A 24,684-nucleotide genomic window follows, 5' to 3' on the forward strand; every position below is an offset into this window, starting at 1 on the left:
GTTATGGTTTTGTTTGAGAAGGGTAAGTGAGGAGGTAGAGCGAAGTTGGTGTTCAGGTTTCTGTCATAAATAACTATGAATAATGGTGCCAGGGCAACACGCACAGCAAGGGTAGCTGTCTTGGCGAATGTGAGCATTGAGGAGGAGTGGACATGGGTATGCGGACAGGGCTGAGCTGGAGAGAGAAGTGCAGGCAGCTTCCGTGTCTCTTCCCTGGGGGGAGAGAGTGAAGAGGGCGAAAGAGAGAATCTAGAACAACTCTAACATCTTGAGAGGAGAGAGGAAGAGCCTCAAAGAGGAAGGAGAAGAACCAAGAGATGTGGATAATGGGGTTAAATTAGCAGATGAGTTGGACAAAATGAAAAGTGTCTATTAGATTAGTGTGTGAGCAGGTCTTTTATAACTGGCTAAAGCAGTTTCAGAAGTGGTGGGCTTTTTCTTTTTATGTCTTTGATGGTGGGACTTATTTACAGAGAGACAAATTCAGAAATCTGGTTCTTCCTTAAGATTTTAGGTTCCATTTACAAATGGTATTGTTCTGTTTAAGTCTAGCAGATACTAGCAATTGCTTTCTAAAAGAACTTCTGGTTAATATTTGGTCCCGCTTACAAGCTTGGTTAAACTTCTTAACTATCTTCACTGCATTTTAAAATGCATTATATTTGACTCCAGTTTGGCTACTTTAATCGCTGAATGACAATTGCAGTTGTTAAAAATGTGTTTTTTAACGTAATAAACTTGGGTAATTCTTAATAAATCTGACAAGTCAAACACTACTGTGGTTCTTCTACTTGATACTGAATCTTCCTGGAGTGAAGAAATGCTTACCCACAATTAAGTCAGCCAAGGATTTGGGGAGTGCCTCTTACTGTACTGAGATTTCCTGGTGTCCTGACTGTGGCTGCCAAGCTGAGTGCCTTTTTAAATTTTATAATCACTATGCCAAACACATCAGACCTAGCAAAACAGGAACTCTCGCAGCCGTTTGGATTTACATGCCTCACTACCTGACTGCCCTGTGCCTTCCCTGTCTGCATCCCCCTCCCTCCCACCCACAGGGCTGTATTCCTGGATTGGGGTTTGCATTTCCTCCTCTTAAAGATACATCAGTTATCATCCCAAGCAGCTGTTAGGATCTCTGAGTTTGATGAAATTCTGCATTCTTTTCCTTTGCCTTGGTCTCTTCCGGCTGTAGCTCTTTCACATATTAAAAAGAATGAGATGACCAGTGGAATGTTAGACTCCTCTGAGGGTCTTGTTACCACTTGTAACATCATTCCACTAATGGAAGGCTGGCATAAGAACAGCTAATTGGCTGTTACTGGGTGAACCTACTTTGAAATGAAAGACTCCTATGTTGAAACAGAACGTTCAGAAAGTATATGAAATGCCAAACTACAGTGTTCCTGTGTATATTTAGAACATATTTATCTCCTTTCTGCCATAATAGGAATTTTCATGTTGCCCAAGGGAGAGCTTATGATTTCCATTAGAATGTAAGCTCAGTGACAGATTTTTATGTCTTATTCATGTTCATTTCCAGCTACTAGAATAATACCCAGCATTTAGTAGATACTCAAATATTTATTAAATGAATCAATGAATTTCCTGAATAAATGATAGATTGCTTACTATGAATATGAGATTGAACTTTTTTGCCTCTTAAGTTTTTAACCACCTTCTTCTTTTAGGCGGAAACCACTAATACTAGCCTCTTGCAAGTGCAACTGGAATGCAGTTTACATAATAAAGTGTGTCAACAATTAAAGGTAAAATAAAAAATTCAGTGTTTTTATCTTCCCTTTCCTAACTTTTGGTTTGGAAACCAAAAAGAAAATGACACATTCTCTTTTCAGAAATGCGCATGTCCTTACCATAGTGTTTTTCTTTTTCTAAAATTTGAAATCACAAAGCTTTGGATGATTTTTTTTTTTTTTTTTGAGTTCTTCCTTTTTTTTTTCCATCCGTCCAATCTTAGAGTTGTTATATGGAATCCGATGATGTTCTGCGGCTACAAATGAGCATAATTGTCACCATGGAAAACTTCTCAAAAGATTTTGAAGAAAACACACAAGATTTGTTAGATCATCTTTCTATTATTTATGTAGCTACAGATAAATCTGAGACCTCAGGTAAGGTGGAATCTTTTAAAATTTTTATTATGATACATTTTGATGAGCCTACATCATCATTTACCTGAAGGTTGTATCATTGCAGTGCAAAACCAAGAGCCTTTGCTTTCTCTCTTAAGAGGTTGAAACAGGGGGCGCCCGGGTGGCTCAGCTATTAAGCATCTGCCTTTGGCTCGGGTTATGATCCCAAGGTCTCTGGGATCGAGCCCGCATCAGGCTCCCTGCTCAGCGGAAAGCCTGCTTCTTCCTCTCCCACTCCCCCTGCTTGTGCTCCCTCTCTCGCTGTGTCTCTCTCTGTCAAATAAATAAATCTTTAAAAAAAAAAAAAGAGGTTGAAACAGTAACTGATCCTCAACCTGCAGTTGCTAGTAAGGCTGTGTTATTTTGGAGTACATTAAGTGGTAACCAGGAATTATTCTGAATTTCCTTGGGGATAACTTTTTTCGGCATTCTGGTGAACAAGTTAAACAGGCACAACAATCTAATATAAATATTCACAGAGTATTTTAAGTCTCGCATCTCGCGCACGTTCCTTTGTTACTGATTTGCAGAAGCTCAGTTAAATCACGCCGTTTCATTCTTTTAATAGTTGATTGGGTGCTGGTTGCTCCTAGATGCCTAGCAAGTTAGGATAGTGTGAATTTTAGTGTTCATTTCTATGAATTTTGTCTTGGAAAATGTGTGTCCTGTGTACCAGAAGTTGCCTAGTTCATCACTTTAAATTTCTGAGAACTTTGTTAGGCAACACATATTCTATGGCCCTTGACGTTTATATTATCCATTGGTTAGCAAGGCTGTGCTGGTATATATGTATATATATGTAGTTGTCTGTATATATATACATACACACATGCACACACATACAAACACATATCATATACATATTCGGAGAAAGAATTGGTAGCAAAGTGTACTTTTATTTGGGAGTCTTAATTGTCGGTCAAGCCTTTTACTTTCCATTCCTCCGAATTGGTTATAGTAGTAATGGTTTAGCAGGAAAGCTGCCCTGTCCTTGGGTTCATAGTTTTGGTGATTCTCAGAATGGCCAGATGGACAACAATGGAGAGAAGACCCCTGTCCCATAGGAGCACTTTTTTTTTTTTTTTTTAGATTTTATTTATTTATTTGACAGAGATCACAAATAGGCAGAGAGGCAGGCAGAGAGATAGGAAGGGAAGCAGGCTCCCTGCTGAGCAGAGAGCCCAACGCGGGACTCAATCCCAGGACCCTGGGATCAGGACCGGAGCCGAAGGCAGAGGCTTTAACCCACTGAGCCACCCAGACGCCCCCCATAGGAGCACTTTTGATGAGGGTGAAAAGGAAGACTGTGCTTTGAGATCTGAGGGTTTTGCTTTTCCTCAAATGTGACCATCTAAATAAGGAAATGAGGGGCTAAGCAACAGGAGGATATAGCTTTTTTAAAGCTGTCCCATTAGTTAGGCTCATCTACAGGAGTAATAGTATGACCTAATTTCTCCACTGACAGTTCATCATTTAGGGATCCTATATTGGTAAGTCATTCTTTTTGTGTGGATCTTTTTCTCTTGTGACTTATAAGGATACCCAACAGAAAATAGCTCCCAGTTTCAATTGTAGTGTTGAAAAGCGAGTCCTGTTTTGTATAGAAATGTGTAATATGGTATTTTAACTGATATTAAGGTGCGAGAATTAGTTGCCTCTGTGTTTTAATCTCGTCACTCTGATTCTTTTGGACAGATGATTCGGCAGTAAATATGTATATACTACATTCAGGAAACAGCCTTATTTGGATACAGGTAATTGTAAATGCTTACAGAGAGTAAACCTTAAACTGAGAAGTGTGTGTTTAATTGCAGAACGTGAGAATTGTTCAGGAACAGATACAGGAACACTTGTCTCAATTCTCCTTTGCTTTAATTTACACCCATTTTCCCTTGCTGGACCCCATATTAGGATGAAGGTTATCGGCACCCTCTTCATACTCTTCTAGACACATACACTGAGCAATTGCTCGTACGCCAGTCTGAGCTACTTAGCTCTTTGAACAGATTTGATTCAAATTGGATAAATACCCAGCTAAGAATAGTAACTTGGATTTTTTTTTCCTGTAGGATGTACATCATTTCTCACAGAGAGATGCTCTGTCCCTGCAGTTTGAACCAGTCCTCCTACCTACTTCGACAACCAACTTCACAAAAATCGCCTCTTTCACTTGCAAAGGTACAGTTTTTAAGAATATCAGAGATTGGCTTTTTTATTTTCATTATCCAATTACGATCATTCTTTCTGGGAAATGACTTAGAGCTATAGAGTAATAAGCGAGGTTTTCAGAAAGTGAATGGGTTTGAGTAAAATACTGCAGCCTTCAGAGGTCTAAGAGAGAATGACGGAAAAAATGATTGTGGATTCAACTTTTATTCTGCCACACGTGTAAGATTTTGCATTTAAAGGTTAACTGAGTTGGTGATTTGAGAGAGCAGGATGTACATGTGTTTGGTGGAGGGGCTGCTTTCACAGATCAAGAATTCTGCTGCCCTTGTTGTATTTCTTGGTGTAGAACGCAATACAGATCTCGTGAGCATAAACCCAGTCCTTGCTTTGGGTTCTTATTTATTTATGGCAGAATTCTGTAAAAAAATGCAGATGGTTTTAAGCATATGAAAACATGCCCTGCTTCACTTATATTTCAAGAACTGTCAATTAAAGCAGCAAATGAAATATAATTTATTATTTAGATCAGTAAAGATAAAAACATTGTCAATATTCTGTGTTGGTAGTGATTAGTGGAAAAAACAGTTGTTTTTAACAAGAGTATAAACCAACACAGGCTTTTTTGGAGGGAAAATTGACAGTCTGTGAACTTTTAAAATTCACATAGATGCTATTTGATCCTTCTCCATCAAGGAACCATCTACAGATACACTCATGTACGTATGCACAACTGTACCTGCAGAAATGAGCCCTGCCGGGGAGGTAGAGCAGTGTCCCCATCCATCAGTAGGGGGCTGGTGAAATTGTCATGCATCTCCGGGAGGGTGTGCTTCGCAGCTTTTAGGAGACACACGAGCAAGCATTGTGTGCACACTGGGTGCTGTTTAAAGGGTGTCTGTGTACTTGTGTGTGTGCAGAACACTGGATGAATGCATAAGAACCTGCTAGCAGTTGTTAACGATGATTGGGGACTCAGGTGAACGATAGACTCTACTTTCACATTTTCGTTAGTGTTTGGAATACTTTTTGGAGCCATGTATGTAACTTAAGAAAAGAAAAAAAAAAAAAAAAGAACTAGGGGGTCCTGGGTGGCTCAGTTGGGTAAGTATCTGCTTTCAGCTCAGTCAAGCCCTAAGTAGGGCTCCTGGCTCAGCACAGAGTCTGCCTGTCCCTCTCCCTCTGCCCCCTTCCCCCCTCGTGCTCGATGTTTCTCTCTTGTCTCTCTCAAATAAAAGACTTGAGTATTATAAGAATTCTGTACCAGTACCTTACTATTACAGCCTAGCTCATGGAAAGCTTAAATGTGGTTTTGATAATTCACAGTGTTTTGGACTTCATTCCTACTTTCACTGTGAAGCTCTTTCTTGCTATTTTGGTTGTCTTGCTCTCTTGCTCATGTCTCCATGTGCTTCTCTTCATCCCACCCAGCGGAGCGTCATGTCTCACTTTTGTCATCCCTGGCAGAACTACTTTTCTTTATTTAAGGTGAATGCAGATTTTTGTAAAGAGAAGCCACAGTGTTCTCTCTCTCTCTCTCTCTTTTCCCCCAAAAGAAGAAATGAGAGGTTGGTTTAAAAAAGGGGTGGATGTGGGGGGAGGGTGGAAAACACCATGTTCCAGAAGATTGGCAACAAGCCAGTGGAGAAAAAGATAGGAGTGTTGAGAAAGGATTTTACCACTGATATCTGATGCACGGTTTTAATGGAGGCTGAAAAGTGGAGTAATTAGGAAGTTATAAATAAAACATAGATACTGTTTTCTTTCAGGGTAAGGAAAGAAAAGAGGGTTACGCTTCACATTTATTTCTTTGTGTCTCGAAACAGCTACGTCGTGTGACAGTGGAGTTAAAGAAGACATGAAGAAAATAAAAAAGACTTCAACACTAAAAGCATGTCTGTCCTCTCCTGTGGTTCAAGGGTAGGGTGATTCCACTTTCCCTCAAATCATATGCTCATTTGTTTACTTTCATCTCACAGGAATTTGAAAATGTGACTCATAAGATGTGTATGATACTCTCTCTTGGGACTTGCCTTCCATGCATTAACCTTGCTAACAAGCAGTTGGGGGCCTGGCTGCAGAATGGGAGAAAGGAAACGGATGGTTCAGTTTGAGGCACAGGTCCTGGGCCAGGGAGCCAGGTGTGGGAAAAGGAAGAGACTGTGCCTTTGGGTCCTGGCTTTGCCCTGGCGGCCTCCATGAGCTGGTCTGGTCCTGGCCTGCTCCCTTATCCTCTGGCCTTTGGGTGCTCCCCTTGTGGGCATGAAAGTTGAAGAAGGCCATCTCGAAGCTTGTTTCCTAGCACTCCTGACCTTTATTCTCTGACATTCTATGATGCTCTTCTTTCTGCACTCTGAGGCATGGTGAATGCTAATGGCCATCTCACACTCCGGGCTGATGGCATGCATGTCCTGTGTTCACAGGTATTTTAGAATGGACTCCTCTGCAACCCAGTTTTACATAGAGGCTCACGAGAACACCTCGGGAGTTTGGTCAATGTGGTACCTCAACCATTTTGACCGCAGTGTTGTATTAAAAGATGTGTTTGTTTCCAAGGAGACCAAGCATGTTGTAAAGGTATGAATGGCATTTTTTTATCCAGGTTTTATCCCATTTGAAGCTTTGTATAAGGTCAGATGCTGTGGAATTAATATTTATAAAATACCATTTTACTTCTGATTTTTAAAGCAGGTATTTTTCTTTTAATGTTTTCAGAATTACTTCTGGGATCTCTATTTTTTTAAACTGTTGTTCAAGATATATTCTGAAATGATATTTGCTCTTAGCATTGTTCAAAAAGATTACAATGTATAGCTTATACTAAAAAGATTATATTTATTAAAAGTAAGCTTAATTAATGACAGTAAACTTTTTCAAAATACCACACATGAAAATTTCAAGATCGCTTTCGTGAATTTTAAAAATAGTAGCATATAAAACATTTAAAACCTGTCATTTGTATAAAAAAAATTTCAGTCTTTGACCTGGAAATTAGTAAGATTATATTTTTAAAAGTACAGAAGAACTTTAGTAATCACGCTTTCTAAGGATCTTAATCATAATTAGTGTTAGGAAAAGTAATTTCTCTTACTTTTTTTCCTTTTAGATTCTGAATTTCACTGGCCCTTTATTTCTACCTCCAGGCTGTTGGAATATATTTTCTTTGAAACTTGCTGTTAAAGACATTGCCATAAACCTATTCACCAATGTGTTTTTGACTACAAATATAGGTGCTGTTTTTGCAATACCTCTACAGATTTACTCAGCCCCATCCAAGGTATTATTTATAACCCTATGTGTTATAACTTTCGTAATAATTACTGTCTGTGAACTTAACAGTGCTTGGGTTTTATTGGCAGAGTTAAGTTTATGTTCTCTAAGTCTATCTAAGAATTTTGAAGGGTAGTACCAGGCCATTTTTAGATGGTCAGTTGTTTAGATAGGAACTCTTTATTTGGAAAAAGTTTCTCTTTTTTATAAAGTAATTTGAGGTTTTTGAATAAAATAAGATAATACAAATAGATAAATATCATTTTCATTTGTTTCCAAAATTTGAAGAGCAAGGAATATATGCTTGGTATAGAAGGCACAGTTGAGCTTTTATTGCATATCAGCAATGAATTGAAGCAAACTAGATGGTTAAATGCTTTAGTTAGGCCTCTGGTAAGTGACTCCCTGTTGCTTGTAATCCTTGCATTTCTTTAGTGGGCCAAACCTAAAACCTGAAAGGTTCTCAATTTAAATGCTTTCTAAAACCTGGGTAAGCCTATTTAATTTAGATCTTATCTTAAACATGTCTCATTTTTTTTCTTAATGTTTATTTATTTTCATTTGGTTACTGTTATTGCTTCTTTTTGATCCAAGCTCTTACTGTATAACTCTGGGTTCTAATTTTTCACTATGAGACATTCATGCAACCATCTTTATGATTTTTCTCACTTATTAGCATTGGTGTTTCATAGGTAGAAATGCCTCATGCTTAGCTACAGGCTTATAGGTAGGACCTTAAACTACACAAGATGTCAGGTTAATTCCATTCATCTGTATTTCAAGCAGGGGAGATTTCTTAGAAACTTCCCTTTTCCAATCAAGAGTCGCATTTTAAGAAGAGCTACTTGTGGGAGGGAGGAGGCAGGTTTCACGTATATTTGGAGTAGCAAGTCTGTGCTTTCCCAACCTGTAAGAAGTGAAACATCAGTTTAAATGTCCCAAGTGGCTTAGGAGTTACTATAGATTGGTATACTGCTTTTCAGAAGATTACAGTTAAAAAACAAAAACAGAAAAACCTATCAGGAGTGTCCTGAAATTAACCTCTACTTCAGAAGGCACCTTTGTGTTTTTGGGACCCAAGGATTGACACTGTGGGCATTGATGTCTGTGCAGAATCCCCTACCGTGATCCTTCCTATAAGAGGGAGTTCACAACTTTCATTCAAGCAGAAGGGAAGCCAAGAATTCACTTTCTTGTTGTTTGGCTTCCTGTTAAAGAGAAATTCGCCAAGGTGGAGGCCATTGTCTGCTTCGCATTTGAGTGCATTAGGTTTTTTATGTTTAGTGTTGTGTTTTAAGTTATTCATATATTACTTTTCAATCTAGGAAGGGAGTCTGGGTTTTGAAGTGATAGCACATTGTGGCATGCATTATTTCATGGGAAAATCAAAAACAGGTAAGTATTTTGCCCTTAGGCTTTCTGTAGAAATCTAGTTTGGGGCTGGGTGGGAAGTAGTGAGGAAAAACAGCATTTGTAGATGGAATAATCAATACTGTAAACATAATTTTATCATATTTTATTCTTAAAGAGCATGATGATTCACAGAATGACTTGAAATTGTTAAGAATCCTCCAAAAAATCCCCCAAGGTACTTGGGTAAATAATGTCCCCTTCAAGAGCTTGGATTTTTTGTTTAAGGGATTTTTTTCCCATACACATAATTTGATGGTCACAGCAACCTTGTATTCAGGAAAAAAATGAAAGGTTCTGGTTCTGTTATAAAAGGGCTGACAAGTTAGTAAAAATAACCTGTTGGGGTTGCATTTGAAGACTTTAGTTATAGGAGCCTAAACATCTCGCAGGCAGTGCTAGTTGTGGTATGGGACTGAAATGCACTGGGCTGATATAGAAGCTCTTTCTAAGCCTTTTCCTGCCTTCTGGTTGATTAAAATATTTAATGTAAAGAGACTGTTATAGTACAGTACAAGATGTCTTTGGGGAGATTCCCACTTGTTCATCCTGGTACGATCTTTAGCACAGATCAGACAGAATAGATAAGCAGAGAGAGCGAGGTGAATGGGAGGCCAGGTTGTAAATATAAACACGCACCTTCTTCAGGCCCAGCCCTTAGTCTGTGCCCTTCTTTAGGAGGACTGCCGTTGGTCCAGCAGCACTGATCATAGAAACCGAAACACTTGGGTGATGACCAGCTCTGTTTACAGAGAAGCAGTTTAGCCTGTTAGACTGAAAGCTGTTAAAAATGTTCTAAGAATAATTTTAACTTGTTTCAGGCTGTATTCATGAGCCATGTGTCTTTTATGTTATTACCTTTACATAATTCTATTTAGTTTTGTTTTATACATGTTTATTTGATTTGATATATCATCTACCATTGGGTTAGAGGGACTCCTAGTAAACCAGTCAGAGGAAAGGGGTGGGCGTTGATTTGCTTGGCAGTCCTCTCAGTTTGAGAAGTTTGACAGCGTTCTTTCCTAACTGAACTGCATTTCCTGTACATCTAAATATTACATCTGATCTAACTTGTAGAAAATCCTAATTGGGAAGGGAGTCTTTCTCTGGATCAGTCTACCTGGGACGTGGATTCAGAATTTGCCAATAAATTGTATGAAAGATGGAAGAAATTTAAAACTGGTGACGGCTGCAAGTATGTCTTCTGTGTTCACTTTTCCTTCAGCACTGGGTTGGGGAAGAGGATACTACTGCGTAGTACTTTATTGAAATTGCATGACTGAGTTTTCAGTAATTAGTATTTCTCTTCGGCCTTTTATTTTGACAAATTTCCAGCCTCAGAAATGTTGCAACTGTAGTGCTGTGAATACTCAAATATTCTTCATCTGGATTCAGCCATTGTTCACATTTTACCACTCTTGTTTTATTTCTCTCTCGGCCTCTGTATCTTTGTATACACCCACACACACACACGTTTTCTTTTTGCTCAGTCATTTGAAAGTAAGCTGCACATTATCGTACTTCAACCCTCAGTAGTTTATTAGAAAATATTTTATTTCCTCAGGAGAATATCCTCCTATGTAGAACTACACTACCATTATATACCCCACAAATTTAACATTGATACAGTCAAATTACCTAGTTACACAATCTGTATTCAGATTTCTCTGTTTGACCCACAAATATCCATTATAGCTGTCTTTTTCTTATTCCTTTTTTAAAATCCAGGACCCATTTAAGGGTCATGTATTGCATTTGGTCATGTTTTCTTAATTTTCTTTCTTTTTTTTTTTTAAGATTTTATTTATTTATTTGACAGAGAGAGATCACAAGTAGGCAGAGAGGCAGGCAGAGAGAGAGGAGGAAGCAGGCTCCCTGCTGAGCAGAGAGCCCGATGTGGGACTCGATCCCAGGACCCTGAGATCATGACCTGAACCGAAGGCAGCGGCCTAACCCACTGAGCCACCCAGGCGCCCATGTTTTCTTAATTTTCTTTAGATATGTTTCTTTGCCCCCCCTTCTTCAATTTCATAATGTTGGCACTTTAGAGAGAGTCTTAGCCAGTTGTCTTATAGAACCTTCAGCACTGTGGGTTTTGCGAATTGTTTCTTCAAGTTTACACTCACATTAAACAGTTTTGGGGAAGAGTGTTGACTACTTGGTTAGTCTCTGAAAGGACATAATGTCAATTTGTCCCACTATTGGTGATAAGTTGAATCACTTGACACTCCCCATTGTATGTGTGACAGAGCTCTCTCCATTATAGATGGATTTTTCCTTTAATAAGTAATTAATAAGTAATACATGCTATGATAATTTAAAATGATAAATTTCCTGTTCCCTAAGAACATGTCACTGATAATTCTTGTGCGTATTCATTCGTTGTTAGAGTGATGGCTGCAAAATGGTGATGTTTCTAATTATTTTGTTCATTCTACATTCTTTTTGAGCATCCCTGTGGATTCTTTATTCATTAGTACCATCTACCACAATTATTATTTCTGCTGCTAAGTTGTCCCAGATTTGGCCAGTGAGAGCCCCTTTAGGCTACCTTGTGGGTCCTTAAACATTCTTACCATTCATTCTTTGAGCATTCCCTTGCTTTCCAGTAAGACAGGATGTTTCAGGATCATTTTGTACTTTCTCTTCCCCAGACTCAGAATAAGCCCTGTTTTCCCCCACCAAGAACCCTTGATCCTTTTAGTGGGATTGGTATTTAGTGATTTTATTTTTTTCCTATGTCAAAATGATTTTTCAAAGTAATTTCTTTCTTTATGAATTACACAGGAGGACTGTTTTAGGAATGACTCGATTTGGCCGCTTGAAGAAATCCAAGGAGTCAGAACCCTTTGTTTTCCTTCTGCCTCGTTTGATTGCAGAGCCCAGCCTGGTGTTAAACTTCAGCGCAACTGCCCTGAGGAGCACCGTGGTGAGGGTCGCGGGTCTCCTTGTCAGGGACGCCTCAGCTCTTGGGTTCTTGAGTTACCAGTCTTTCCACCTTGAGAAAACTGTCCCAGAACCAAAGATAATTTAAATTCATTTTAAGTGGCACACGTAAGCTTTTTAGTGCATTTAGTAGGGAGATACCACAAGAACAAAACGAGTAAAAGTCGAAACAGACTGAAAATGCATGAAACAAATACACTTTCTGAAATTTGTTTTCAATTCAAAATCTATCTGCCAAGAAAGTGTCCAACTATGAACAGAATAAATCTTTTTTTAAGACTTTATTTTTTTTATTTTAAATTTATTTTTTAAGATTTTATTTATTTATTTGTCAGAGAGGGAGGGAAAGAGCACGCGCAAGCAGGGGGAGCAGCAGACATGGGGAGAAGTCGGCTTCCTGATGAGCAGAGAGCCTGATGCTGGGCTCGATCCCAGGACCCTGGGATCATGACCTAAGCCGAAGGCAGATGCTTAACTGATTGAGCCACCCAGGTGCCTTTTTTTTTTTTTCCTTAAGTCATTTCTCCACCATCACGTTGCTCTCTGTCCTTAGTGTGCCGACTCCCTCCCTCGTGTGTGTCTCCCTCAAGGAGCCAGGGAGGCCCAGAGGAAGGCCCAGGCGATGAAGGGACAGCAGCAGGCTTCCATGTGCATCCCCCGTCTCACTGCCAAAGAGCTGCCTGCGTCACATGTGGTCTGGGTGATAATTTCCACGCTGTGAGGCACTCACTGGGTTTCTTAGGGGTGGCATCTGAAGACTCTCAAAAAGATGTTCATTTTTAAACCATTTCAACTTAAAAGTTTCCAGAATAGTACCAAGAACTCCCGATCATGCTTCATCAGGATTCACAGTTTTCTATGTTTGCCACATTTGCTTTATCATTGCTTTTCTCGCTCTGCACATACATACCACACGCACTTTTGTGAGCCATTTGAGAGTATCAGATGCTGTGCCCCTCTTAGCTCCACTTCCATGGGATTTTCCTGAGGACAGGAGCATCTTCCCACCTGCCAGAGTGTAATTATCAGAATCAGAAAATGTGACATCAATCAGCATAATGTTACCTGGTCTGCAGTCAATATTCAGATTTTCCCAGTTATCCCACTCACATACTTTATGGTATGTTTTTTGTTTTGTTTTGTTTTTTCCCGCCAGTTCAGGATCCAGTTCAGGATCTTGAATTGTGTAATCGTGTCTTTTTTGTCACCTGTAGTCTTCCTGAACCTTTTGTTGTCTTTCATAGCAGAGACGTGGTTGAAGTGGGCAGGCTCTTTATTTTCTAAAATGTCCCTCGATTTGATTTACATGATGGTGCCTCGTGAACAGATTCAGGTTATGAATTTTTTGCAGGCTTATTTCAGGGGCAATGCCTTGTCCTTCTCTGGGTTTTGATTTGCCTTTCCCCATATCTAGGTGAAGTACTTTGTGGTGAAGAATCCTTCCTCTTGGCCAGTCTCCATGCAGCTCCTGCCTCTCTCCTTGTATCCTAAGCCTGAGGCTGCAGTGCGTCTGCTCCATAAATGGTAAAGCGCCTGGTAGAAGACTTTCTGACAGGGTTTGGGAAATGCTGTTATAACTCAGGATTATTCCAGGTCCTTCACATTTTTCACCTGGAACCTGTATGTGGGTGTAAACTGTATTAATCCTGGTACCTGGATCCCCACCTCCTCGGGGCATAGGCCTCAATGGAAATGGCCACTTCCCTTTGTCAGCATGTGGCACCATGTGGCAGCTTCACTGTTACTATGTCAAGGCTAATTCCGAGCAGATACTATTTTCTTTGACCAGGGAATCTTTACAACTGTGATTTTCCCACATATACTCCTAAAATGTAGAATCTAAATCACAATGATCTCTGGGCAATTCAAGAAAATGGGTGTAGGGTGTTAGTACATTTTAATCGAGCATTAAAAAAGAAAAGATGATAATCCTTTTCATTCATGTCTTGAAAGATGTTAGATATTCACATCCTACGTGATTTTTACGAAGCAATCACAGTTTCACTTAGAATGTTATTTTTCCTTGGCTTAGTAGAACCTACTCTGATCCCAGGGTTTCTCAATTTCAGCACTGCTGACATTTTGGACAAGATGATTTTCTGTTTGGGGGAGGGGGGCTGTCCTGTGTTTCAGAGGATGTTTAGGAGCTCCCTTGGCTTCTCCCCAAGAGGTGCCAGTAGGACCTCCCCAGCTGTGGTAAACAAAAATGTCTCCAGGTACTGCCAGTTATCCCCTGGGAGATAAAATTTTCCTTGGTTGAGAGTCACTTCCTGTCAGGTTCCGAATGGACCATTTGGAGAAAAAAAATGCTTCATATTTAGAACTTTTTTTACCACATGCTTCTTTACTTTCTGTGCTGCCAAAGTCATTCATTCATGAATATTTATTGAGCACTCCCATTACACCAGGTACAGTTCCGGGGGTGGGACATGGTAGTGCCAGGACGGGGTGAATTGTGTATGCAAATAGGTGGGCTCACATAATAGGTGTATGTGCACACATCTTAGTCTTTCTTTTATTGGCAATCTGAATGCTATTTCAAACGTTTTTTCTCTTTATAGGTTTGGCACCGATATGCAGATGATTAATTTCACAACTGGTGAATTCCAGCTCACCAAAGCTTGCCCTTACCGGGTAGGATGTCCTCTTTAAATAGCAAAGGAATGCTAAACAAACTATACACATAGTGTATGGGCTTTACTGATTTGTGTTTCAAGTGTCTTTAAATAATATATGCAGCTCTCTTATTTTTATATTCTAGACATTAAGCATACATAGCAGATTTTTCCAATTAACGACTGCAGCAGGAGCTGCACGGTTCATGTTAGCCTGTAAATCATTTTAATTTGATAGTTTGGATTCATGTGACTGAAGAAATAACAATTGAATCAGGGCTATGTAGAAAACCATAAAACTTGAAACCCGGGAATTTACAATTCTTTTAGATTCCCCATCCAGTTTTTTTTAGGGCCGCATAAGGTAAAAATACACTTAAAAAAATCTTCTCCCACCAAACTGGCTTCATGTTTTTAGCAAGTCACCCAGTTTCTGTGATGTTCACCTCATCTGTAAAAAAGGATTTCTCTGAAATACTTAAGCCCCTGGGCACTCATGAGGTCTTGCACAAGTACTTAGGAGGAGGAGTAAACATGTCACATGGTGAGGATGTTGTCTGGGGACTTGGCAGCCTTGTTTCTTAGTTTCCACTCAGCAGTTCCGTGGCTCTTTGTACGGACCTGAGTGTTTTCCTTACAAGTATCTTATGTGTGAGATCAAGTCAGACACAGAGCATCTGTTAAATGAGTACAAACACACACGCAAGCACACATAGGCACACAACTATATTTCTAACACACACATATTTAAATGCCTTGGGTATTTGCTTCTTTCTCTGCACTTAACCCTCTGAAGATACACTGTTGGCTCTAGGTGAACTTGGATAACAGAAAGAGGGAAAACAGATAACCTCCAACTCAGAGTTAAAACTCATCAAAGCAAGTTTTTAAGTGGATTTTTAACAGAAACTTAAAATAGGAAATACATTACAGCAAATGTTCTTTCTTTTTGTAAGTGGTCTAGGCGGCAGCACGGTCTTGTTTTTGTTAGCAAGCCTGCCAGTGCTCATTCCCTCTCATTCTCTTTTCCACCGAGCAGTCTCCCAGAGCCATTGGGAGGTAAATTTGTCCAAAATACTAAGACATCTTTTGCCCCAGGGGTTGAACCATACATAATTTACAATTCCAAAAATAATGCCAAATTTCTTTTACATATAAATGTTCTGTTCAGATTTGAACAAATGCTGCAACTCATTTGTTTTCCATCTGTTATCAAAGGTTCCCCAAGGAAACAAAAGGCACACCTTTTGCCATCAAGGTCTCTATTACCATCAAGAATAATAAGAATGCCTTTGAGACACTTAGAAGTTTAACTCAAAATTCTTATTTGAACTCTGTCATGTAAAGAAAGGCTCGTGTTTTTATGATGTTGGTGTGCTTTTAGAAATGTAATGCCTTTAGTGAAAAGCAGAGGGAATTGCACAGTCAGGATTCCGTACCCAGGGTCATAACATGGGCTTGCTATGTGACCCTGAGCAGATTCCTTAACCTCTCTATAGCCTCCTCTCTCTTGCTTTCAATAATGCTAGAAGATTCAGTAAGGTTTATGGAATGTTCAGCATCTTAGAGACCTTATCATATTCTCGTGCCCAGCATATAAGAACTATTTAATAAAGAATGTTTTTATTAGAGTTTTAATACTAAAAATCAGCAGCTTTTTATCCAATATTTATATTAAATCTATGTAAAGCCAGGTTTCTTCCCTCATGAAGTTTATAATTCTAATGGACACGAACCAAGTACCCACTATTTCTTCCCTCAGATAGCATGGGGACATGCCAGCAGCAGTTTCAGGATAAAACACATTGAAAAATGAAGAATACATTGTTACCGTGCAGATGTGTGATTGTAGCCCTAAGAAACTAATAAATTGTTTTTAGTGAAAAGGAGCTGGGGAAAGCAGTGGAAAGAAGAAAAATAATGAAGAACTCAATCTTGGATGCTAAATTCAGAACACAAGATCTGGTCAGAGTTAATCTTGGGGAAAGTCAAGGAGGATGTGAAGAGAGATCTTTCTCCTGAGTGCAGAGACCGAATGTAATAAAAGATGGTTTCTGTATAAACTGAAGCTCAGTATGAAAGAGAAATGTGGGGGTGTCCAGCAGCAGAGAGGTATCTGGTCCGCTCCCCGTAGCGTTCAAGCAGGGGCTGTTTGTTCTGTTTTCCGAGGGATGTGTTACAGTCAGAGCATCTTGGCAGAGAATGCTGCTTCTGGCCACAAGTCCCCTCTGAGCCAGGAAGCAAATCCCCTTTTGGACATCCGTGGCCAGTTGTCCTGCAGCCTCTTCCTCCACTTCTCAGCTGTGGTTCGAGAGCTGCTTCTTGGTGTGAGCTCTCAGGATAAACAAGCTGAGTAGGTCGATGGGGGTAGTCTCATTGGACATTAAAAGAAGAGCCGTCATGGTCATCCTCAAAAATGCATGTAGACAGAAGCTTGTCTTACAGGATTCACTGACTTGCACGTATTAAATTTGCAGGGCATGCATTCTGAAGAGTCCAGGGCTGGTATCCTCCACTTACATTTGCAGCCTCTGGAGATGAAAAGGGTCGGTGTTGTGTTCATGCCAGCTGACTATGGGAAAGTTACATCACTCATACTAATCCGGTAGGTGTTTCCCCATCCCGGAGCCCATTTCTTTCCCATCCCTTCATGCATCCAAGTCTCATCTCAAGAATCCATAGTCTCTTTAGTTAAGGGCTGACATTAGTCTCTTAGTCAGGAGGGTAGGGATGAGGCCATGTTGCAAGTCAGGAAGAGTAAAGGCTGCCTGAGGCTCTGTGCTTACTTCGGTGGGGCCTCTGGCCTTGTAAGGTGGAGGCCGCATGCCCTTCTCCCCAAGAGTCACAATGTATTTTGCTTACCATCTCCTCTGTTGCAGTCTCCAAGGGCAGAACACACACACACACACACACACACACACACACACACACACACACCTCTGACCTTAGCTTGGAAAAGTAATTGAAACACTACTGTGTATGTTTTCATTTCACAGTGTTTGGATTTACTCCACTCTCATAGCTGCCTTGCTTGTGCAATTTCTGTAACCCCAAAGGACAATGGACTAAGGATTATTGAGCCCATTGGCTTTTTAAAACTTCTTTTTCTTTCTTTTAAATGACAGAGGTTGCTAACTGATTTAAGCACCTGAAGTTTTTCATTGTTTAATCTTTTTCATCTTTAGGTAGTCTGTATTGAGAGTCTTCTTTCAAAAATTTACAGTAAATACAGATCTGTGTTGATGTTCTCTGCATTGGTGAGAGGTCCAATTTTTAATAAATGACATTTTAGTTTCTTTTTAAAGCTTTTCTAGTATCAGCAGGCAAAGACTTTCATATTCTGAGCTTCCTTTAATATATCACATGATTTTTTTCTACAAGTGAGTGCCCTGAAAAAGGAAAATGTACTAAAGTTTTTAAAGGAGTGTGTTCTGTTAAGCATTTTAACTTCTCATGCCCTGTAGTGTCTTTCATTTTAAACCCATTCTTCTTTAAGGTCCGGGGAAGTGTAGAGATCAACTTTACCTCATCCCAGGTTAAACTCTCTTGGCTTTGAAAAGTCTAAATTATTTAGAGTACTTAATTTATTTTTGATGTTTCTGTATTGATAGTATTTTTCTATAGACAATAGCATAACATAACTTAAAGCCTTTTTAATGGTGGAAGATTGTTAATTCTTTAGGTAAAGATACAAAGATATTGGGGCACCTGGGTGGCTCAGTGGGTTAAGCCGCTGCCTTTGGCTCAGGTCATAATCTCAGGATCCTGGGTTCGAGTCCCGCATTGGGCTCCCTGCTCAGCAGGGAGCTTGCTTCCCCCTCTCCATCTGCTGCTCCCCCCACTTGTGCTCTCTCTCCTTCTCTCACTCTCTGTCAAATAAATAAATTCTTAAAAAAAAATACAAAGATATTGGTGTATTTTGCATAATTAGGCATGAATTCCTTCTCTGCTTCTACAGTATTTATGTTAATGAGGACTGGCTTTCACTCTAGTCTGCATCATTTAAACATCTGTCCATTTAACTTTTTATGTCCTAGCAGTCATGCTTTGAGTTACTGAGAAGGCAAAGCTAGTCTGAATTTGTGTTTGATGACTAAGAACTCGAGTAGATATAGGTTATTTATGGGGAGACATTATAAATCTTTGGTTCAATAGAAACAGTAGGATTCTACTTCTAAAGTTATCCCAAAAGCAGAATTTCCTATAGTCACGATTACAGTATAAACTCCTTCATTCACTCATAAGCACTTTTGGTCAGTTAGTCTAAATTTGGTAATATTTCTCAGAGGTCTCCAATTTTTCAGGGTCCCCCCCCCCAGTTTTTTTTTTTCTTTTTCCCTCTTGGAAGTCCAGTCACCACCCTGGTAGCTGATTATTAGAAAACACGGCTTTGCATTCCTGGTGATGAAGAGCGTTGACTAGTTCTTGCTGTGGGCAGCCTCACCCTTCCTGGTGCTCAGGCAGCTTCCATTGCCCATGGACACCCTCTAATTCCAGGAGATAGCCAGAGGTAACACACTATTTAAACTAATTTCCTCTTTCACAACGATACAACTGTTTGTGTCAGCAAGGAATGTTTAAGTCTAAATACACTGTGTCTTGTGATTCTATTGTAATGCCTTTGTGTTTCTATGTGTTGCCCGAATAGGAATAACTTGACGGTTATTGACATGATTGCTGTGGAAGGGTTCGGAGCCAGAGAGTTACTGAAAGTGGGTGGAAGGCTTCCAGGTGCAGGAGGTTCACTCCGATTCAAGGTGCCTGAGTCCACGCTGATGGATTGCCGGCGACGTGAGTTCATGCGCGTAGCCCTCCAATGGGGAAGGCTTGGTGCTAAAGGCAAGGGCAAAAGGATTCCATAATTGACAGTTAATTCATGGCATTGATACAGATAATTAAATCAGGCGAACATATGAGCATATATGATAGGCTAGTACTACTTAGAAAAATAGCCTTAGATATTTGATCCAACTTAAATGATACCTAGGTAAGAAGTATAATTGCTAAATCATCAGCATAGTGATAGATATTTAAGATAAATAGCATGAAATGTCAGTTTGATTATCAGCTACATCTTCATAAAAAAAAAAATCATGTCAAGAAGAGTTAAAGAAGAGTTAAAGATCTGCTAACTGGTAGAATTTATGCAGTAGTGCAAATTCTCCTTATCTGTGTCACCCAGGACAGCAGAGATGTGTGGTTAATGAGCATATAAAAAAAATATCGCTGGTGTGAGCTGTTAAATTTACTTAATTTTAATTTTAGCCATGTATATCTAGTGACTACTGTATTAGACATTGCAGATTTGGAAACTTATCTAAACATTGCATTAGAAATTTCCAAATTGTGCATGTATTTAAAGCAAATGCTTCTAAAATAGTTATATTAGTTTCAAGAACTTCCTCAGGAACCAAGACAAAAATCAAACAATAGATGTAAAATGTTTTTGGTAAATTCCTTGTTTTCCTATTATTATCTTGAATTTCTGGAACACACTGAAAACATTTTAGTGTAACACCATGCATCCTATGGAGAAAGCTGGTTGGTGAAAGTATTAGATAGTTTGTAGCACTGTCTAATGCCTGATGGGAATTTCTTTTTTAAGAAAACTCTGCTAATTGAGCATTGAGTTTGAAAAGATTTATTGACCTTTTGTGTTCAAAATTCAGAGTATTTACTTTTTTATTCATTCATTCAGTAATTTAGAGTTGACCTTGAAAGATGATACTAAGGAAAATTATAAAAACTACAGACCTAGATAAAATTTTAGTTGTTATATGGAAAAGATTGCAGGTTATAAATTTATAGGAATAATTTAAAATTGTGCTAATTTTTTTTTTAAACTTTCCATATAAAATATGGTCTCACTTTGTTGCAGGGACTTAGTGACTTACCCTCTGAATGTAGTGGGTATTTGAACTGTGTTTCTAGAAGCACAGACCTGTGCCCTTAACCAGTCCCTGTTCAGTATGAGGATCCCAGGAGTGAAGCGTGCATGGTGTCTAGGGGTATCCCAGTTACTTGACTTCTGAGAAGAATAAACTTGTAACCTTAACTTTTAATAAGTACAAGAACAAAGAAGAAATTCTAATTACTTTTGGTACCTAGGAAGGTCTTTTAACTTAAGAAAAATCTTAACTTGTTAAATGTTTTTAATTGTATCCTGGTAGTGTTAAGAGAATCTATGACTGTTCTAGAAATTAGAAGTCATACTTTGAGCTTACATTGAATTTTTTTTTCACATTTTAATAATATAGGTCATGGTTTATTGATTCAGTAAATGTTGATTCAGTAAATTATTCTGAAATAAATTTTTGCAGTTCATACATACTAAATATCACTTTTTGTCCTCACTAGAACTGAAAGACAGCAAGCAAATTTTATCTATTACAAAGAACTTTAAAGTTGAGAATATTGGACCACTTCCTATAACTGTGACATCTCTGAAAATTAATGGATATAATTGCCAAGGTTATGGATTCGAAGTGCTAGATTGTCGTCAGTTCTCCTTGGCCCCAAACACATCCCGGGATATCAGCATTGTGTAAGCATTGGGTTTTAACCTCATTTAGGTTTTGTGGTGCATTTAATAATGTGGGGGAAGAAAACCTTTTTTTACATTGGTAAGACATGTTAAGTTGTTTTTATATAAACGTTTATTGTAAGTAAGAAATATGGCTGCTGTTGCAACTATTTTGTTTTGTGCCTAAAATTAAAACAATTTAAGTTCATAAAGATGCATCTTTGCTTATCAGGTTTACTCCAGACTTTACCTCTTCCTGGGTCATCCGCGAGCTGACGCTTGTCACGGCAGCAGACCTCGAGTTTCGCTTCACTCTCAATGTGACCCTCCCTCATCACCTATTGCCCTTGTGTGCAGATGTGGTTCCAGGACCCAGCTGGGAGGAGTCGTTTTGGAGGCTTACGGTCTTCTTTGTCAGGTACGCTACCACCTTCAGGAGAGCCGCATGAAAGTGTATTTTGCTTGGGTGTAAAAAGCATATGAATCATCAAACAGCATATTCAAAGACTGTGAAAGTGAGTGGAATTTACATGGCTTTTTGAACCTCAACATATGTGAAGTAGAGTAGTAACTGATGAGCTTTAAGACTGTAGGAGAGTCACAAGACCTTGAAGTGTAAGAGATCATTGTGCTCCCTATACTTCCCTTAGTAGTCGCAGTGGAAAATATGGATGTTACTGCTGTTGGCTTGGTGCAGTGGCAATTTGAGATTGGAAGACTAGGATGACCTTTCTGGAGTGATTTTATCATGAAAATGCCTTTGAAAATGGAATTGGAATGTCAAACTTACAAATGTGCACATTTTTAGGAACTCGGAGCTTTTTAAATCTTTAATTCACATCAGAATTATGATGTGATACATTTTATGGAATTCAGTGCTCTATATTTAGATCTTTTGCATCAACCACTCATTGCTCCTCTGTAAGAGAGCTGGTCTTTTTAATGTCGGTCAGGACCATGCAGTAATGAACCTCCTTGCTTTCTTCCTCAGTTTGTCCCTATTGGGTGTAATTTTAATAGCCTTCCAACAAGCACAGTACATTCTTATGGAATTCATGAAAACAAGACAGAGGCAAAATGCTAGCTCATCTTCACAGCAAAACAATAATCCGATGGATGTAATCAGCTCCCATTCTCACAAGTAAGAATTCTTGTGTGTGTATGTGTGTGTGTTCATCCTTTGATATTACTCGGTTCTGATTTTGAGATAATATAAATAATACTCTGATTCCAGGTTTGTCTTCATAAAATTTTCTTGAAGTCACAGTGTGGCAGCTATAATCGTTTTTACAATAAGATAGACTTCATAGACGGACTTAGTTTGTTAAACTCATGGGCCTTTGGAAGAAGGAGAGCTAGGACCCCTTAATATACTTCTTTCTCCTGGGTCTCGAACCAGAAGGGTAGGGTTTGATTCCATTTGGCTTTCTGTTAAATGTCTTTCTTCTTAATTCAGAAGCAACTGTAAGAACTTTCTTGATACCTACGGCACCTCCGATAAAGGCAGAGGAAAAAGCTGCCTTCCAGTGAACACTCCACAAAGCAGGATCCAGAACGCCCCAAAGAGGAGCCCAGCTACCTATGGTCATTCTCAGAAGAAGCATAAGTGCTCAGTCTATTACAGCAAACACAAACCCAGCCCATCCATCACCAGCAGTGCCATTGCCACTACTGAGGAGAAACAGACTCCAGCCCTGGGCAGCTCCCTTTCTGCCCCGAAGGAGGACGTGTGCACTGAAGTCATGGGTGAGAACTGGATCAGCCTCAAGTATGCAAGTAGCATCAGCGTTGAGCTGCAAAAGAATTTAACCCTTTCTAAAAACTTACTGAATAAAGAGGAAAACACACTGAAAAACACAATTGTTATCAATAACACTTCTTCAGAATGTCACATGAAGGAGGGAATACAGACATGTATGTTTCCTAAGGAAACGGACATTAAAATTTCAGAAAACATAGCTGAGCTCAAGGAACGAGAGCTCTGTCCTCTGAAGACCTCTAAGAAACTACCTGAAAATCACTTGCCAAGAAATTCACCTCAATACCAGTCAGACTTGCCAGAGATTTCCAGGAAAAATAATGGTAATCTTTTCATCCTCCTGGATGATTCTTTTTTCTGGTTTGTCTTCCATCTATTGGTTACAGAATTTGATCTCATCTGTGACTTTAATTTTAATCCCGAATGCTGCATTTTTAGTTTACGCACGAAGTTTTAGCAAAGGTAAAAATGTTGAAATATGGCTTGTAAAATGAGAAGTTGAGGACGAGGCACCACAGTTTTAGAATGTCGTGGGTAAAGAAGCTTACTTTTTATTTTTAGTACATATGTTGATAGTGATGTAAATGTCGTATTTTATTGTTGGGAGGATATGAACGCTGTTTTTAATTATTTTCTATCATGGATTTGCAAACTCTTGGTGAAAATTTATCAGCCCATAAAATATTTCTGACCGAACAAAACTTACCAATTTTCTATATTTAGCAGCTGCTACCATCTCATGTTTCCTGGCTCTGGTGCTTCTCTGATTGTGTCCCTTGGTTAAAAGAAGACAGATGTTCTCTCACAACAAATACAGTTAGTGAAGGCATAAGCAGGACGAGACTCAGAAAACATGTAAAATTGTCATTAAGCTGTAACTGACCCTTTTGGTCTTTGGCATAAGAGCCGGTGCTTATTTTTCTTGGCCATTCTGACCATTTTAATACGCACACTTCTGCACCCATTAAAAGATTTGGGGGGCACTTGGGTAGCTCAGTCATTTAAGCACCCGACTCTTGATTTTGGCTCAAGTCATGATCTCAGGACCTTAGGATCAAGCCCTATGTCGGGCTTCATGCTCAGTGGGAATCTGCTTGAGATTCTCTCTCTCCCTGTCCCTTTGCACCTCCCCCCCCCAATAAATAAATCTTTTTTTAAAAAGTCAGATTTTTGACACTTTTTAATCTGGAAAAGCCAGTTACCTTTGTTCTTATTTGAAACATCTAAGTATAAATAGCTTTGTATTTATGCTCCCTATTATTGGAGAGAAGGTACAAAAGTGTTATAGATGGGCCAATTCTGATGAGCTTTAGGCATTTAACTAAAAACCCAAACTGAATTGTACGTGTTCCATAAGAGGACCTCTCTCGTTGGAAAGAAAGCTGGAGTGCCCTGAGCGGAACGTGGTTTAGGCAGCTGCACCTGTATTCCTGGTGCCTCTCGTTCCAGCGGGCTCACACCATTACCCCAGCCTCAGTGTGTGTTCGAGGCGGATTCCCGTCTGCGAGTCAACACTGCCCCCAGTGCCCCCTCCACTCCCGCCCCCGCTGTGTTCTCTCCACTCGGCATGGGCATGGGAGGACACACTCGGAGTGATGCTTTCAACCAGATCTTCAAATGACATCTTAGCATACGTTGTCTAAGCATGTTTCACGGTGGGGCACACAGGGTGCCTCTCATTCTGTTTCTGTAGGGCCCAGACCACAAAACCTTTGTGAAAGGGTGAAATTAGGTGGTGAGTCCTACTGGGTTTTTCCTTGTTTTCTGCCATTGAGGCCCAAGCACAGTATTTGACCTCAGCTGCCTTGACACAGACTTAAAATCATAGTTGTTTGGGGTGCT

The 24,684-nt window shown here is 39.5% G+C and overlaps 1 protein-coding gene across 14 annotated transcripts in view; it reads left to right on the forward strand.

Annotated features, from left to right (window-relative positions):
• Positions 1 to 24,684, forward strand: part of TMEM131L (transmembrane 131 like) — a 158,986-nt gene that overhangs the window by 107,778 nt on the left and 26,524 nt on the right. For 8 of the 14 annotated variants that reach the window (XM_082726723.1, XM_082726724.1, XM_082726715.1 and 5 more), the window contains 18 exons: positions 1,692 to 1,769; positions 1,979 to 2,132; positions 3,849 to 3,907; positions 4,223 to 4,331; positions 6,146 to 6,239; positions 6,743 to 6,896; positions 7,426 to 7,596; positions 8,915 to 8,984; positions 10,077 to 10,194; positions 11,787 to 11,928; positions 13,360 to 13,469; positions 14,507 to 14,579; positions 17,038 to 17,165; positions 19,209 to 19,351; positions 20,918 to 21,104; positions 21,316 to 21,501; positions 22,075 to 22,224; positions 22,540 to 23,165. In XM_082726723.1, coding sequence (XP_082582849.1) covers positions 1,692 to 1,769; positions 1,979 to 2,132; positions 3,849 to 3,907; positions 4,223 to 4,331; positions 6,146 to 6,239; positions 6,743 to 6,896; positions 7,426 to 7,596; positions 8,915 to 8,984; positions 10,077 to 10,194; positions 11,787 to 11,928; positions 13,360 to 13,469; positions 14,507 to 14,579; positions 17,038 to 17,165; positions 19,209 to 19,351; positions 20,918 to 21,104; positions 21,316 to 21,501; positions 22,075 to 22,224; positions 22,540 to 23,165 — 2,752 coding nt within the window. Of the gene's footprint in view, positions 1 to 1,691; positions 1,770 to 1,978; positions 2,133 to 3,848; positions 3,908 to 4,222; positions 4,332 to 6,145; positions 6,240 to 6,742; positions 6,897 to 7,425; positions 7,597 to 8,914; positions 8,985 to 10,076; positions 10,195 to 11,786; positions 11,929 to 13,359; positions 13,470 to 14,506; positions 14,580 to 17,037; positions 17,166 to 19,208; positions 19,400 to 20,917; positions 21,105 to 21,315; positions 21,502 to 22,074; positions 22,225 to 22,539; positions 23,166 to 24,684 lie in introns of all 14 variants that reach the window. The other 6 variants (XM_082726721.1, XM_082726722.1, XM_082726725.1 and 3 more) reach the window with 1 other exon arrangement.

This window comes from Mustela nivalis (assembly GCF_964662115.1).
Source record: "Mustela nivalis genome assembly, chromosome: 4".
Classification (NCBI taxonomy): Eukaryota; Metazoa; Chordata; class Mammalia; order Carnivora; family Mustelidae; genus Mustela; species Mustela nivalis.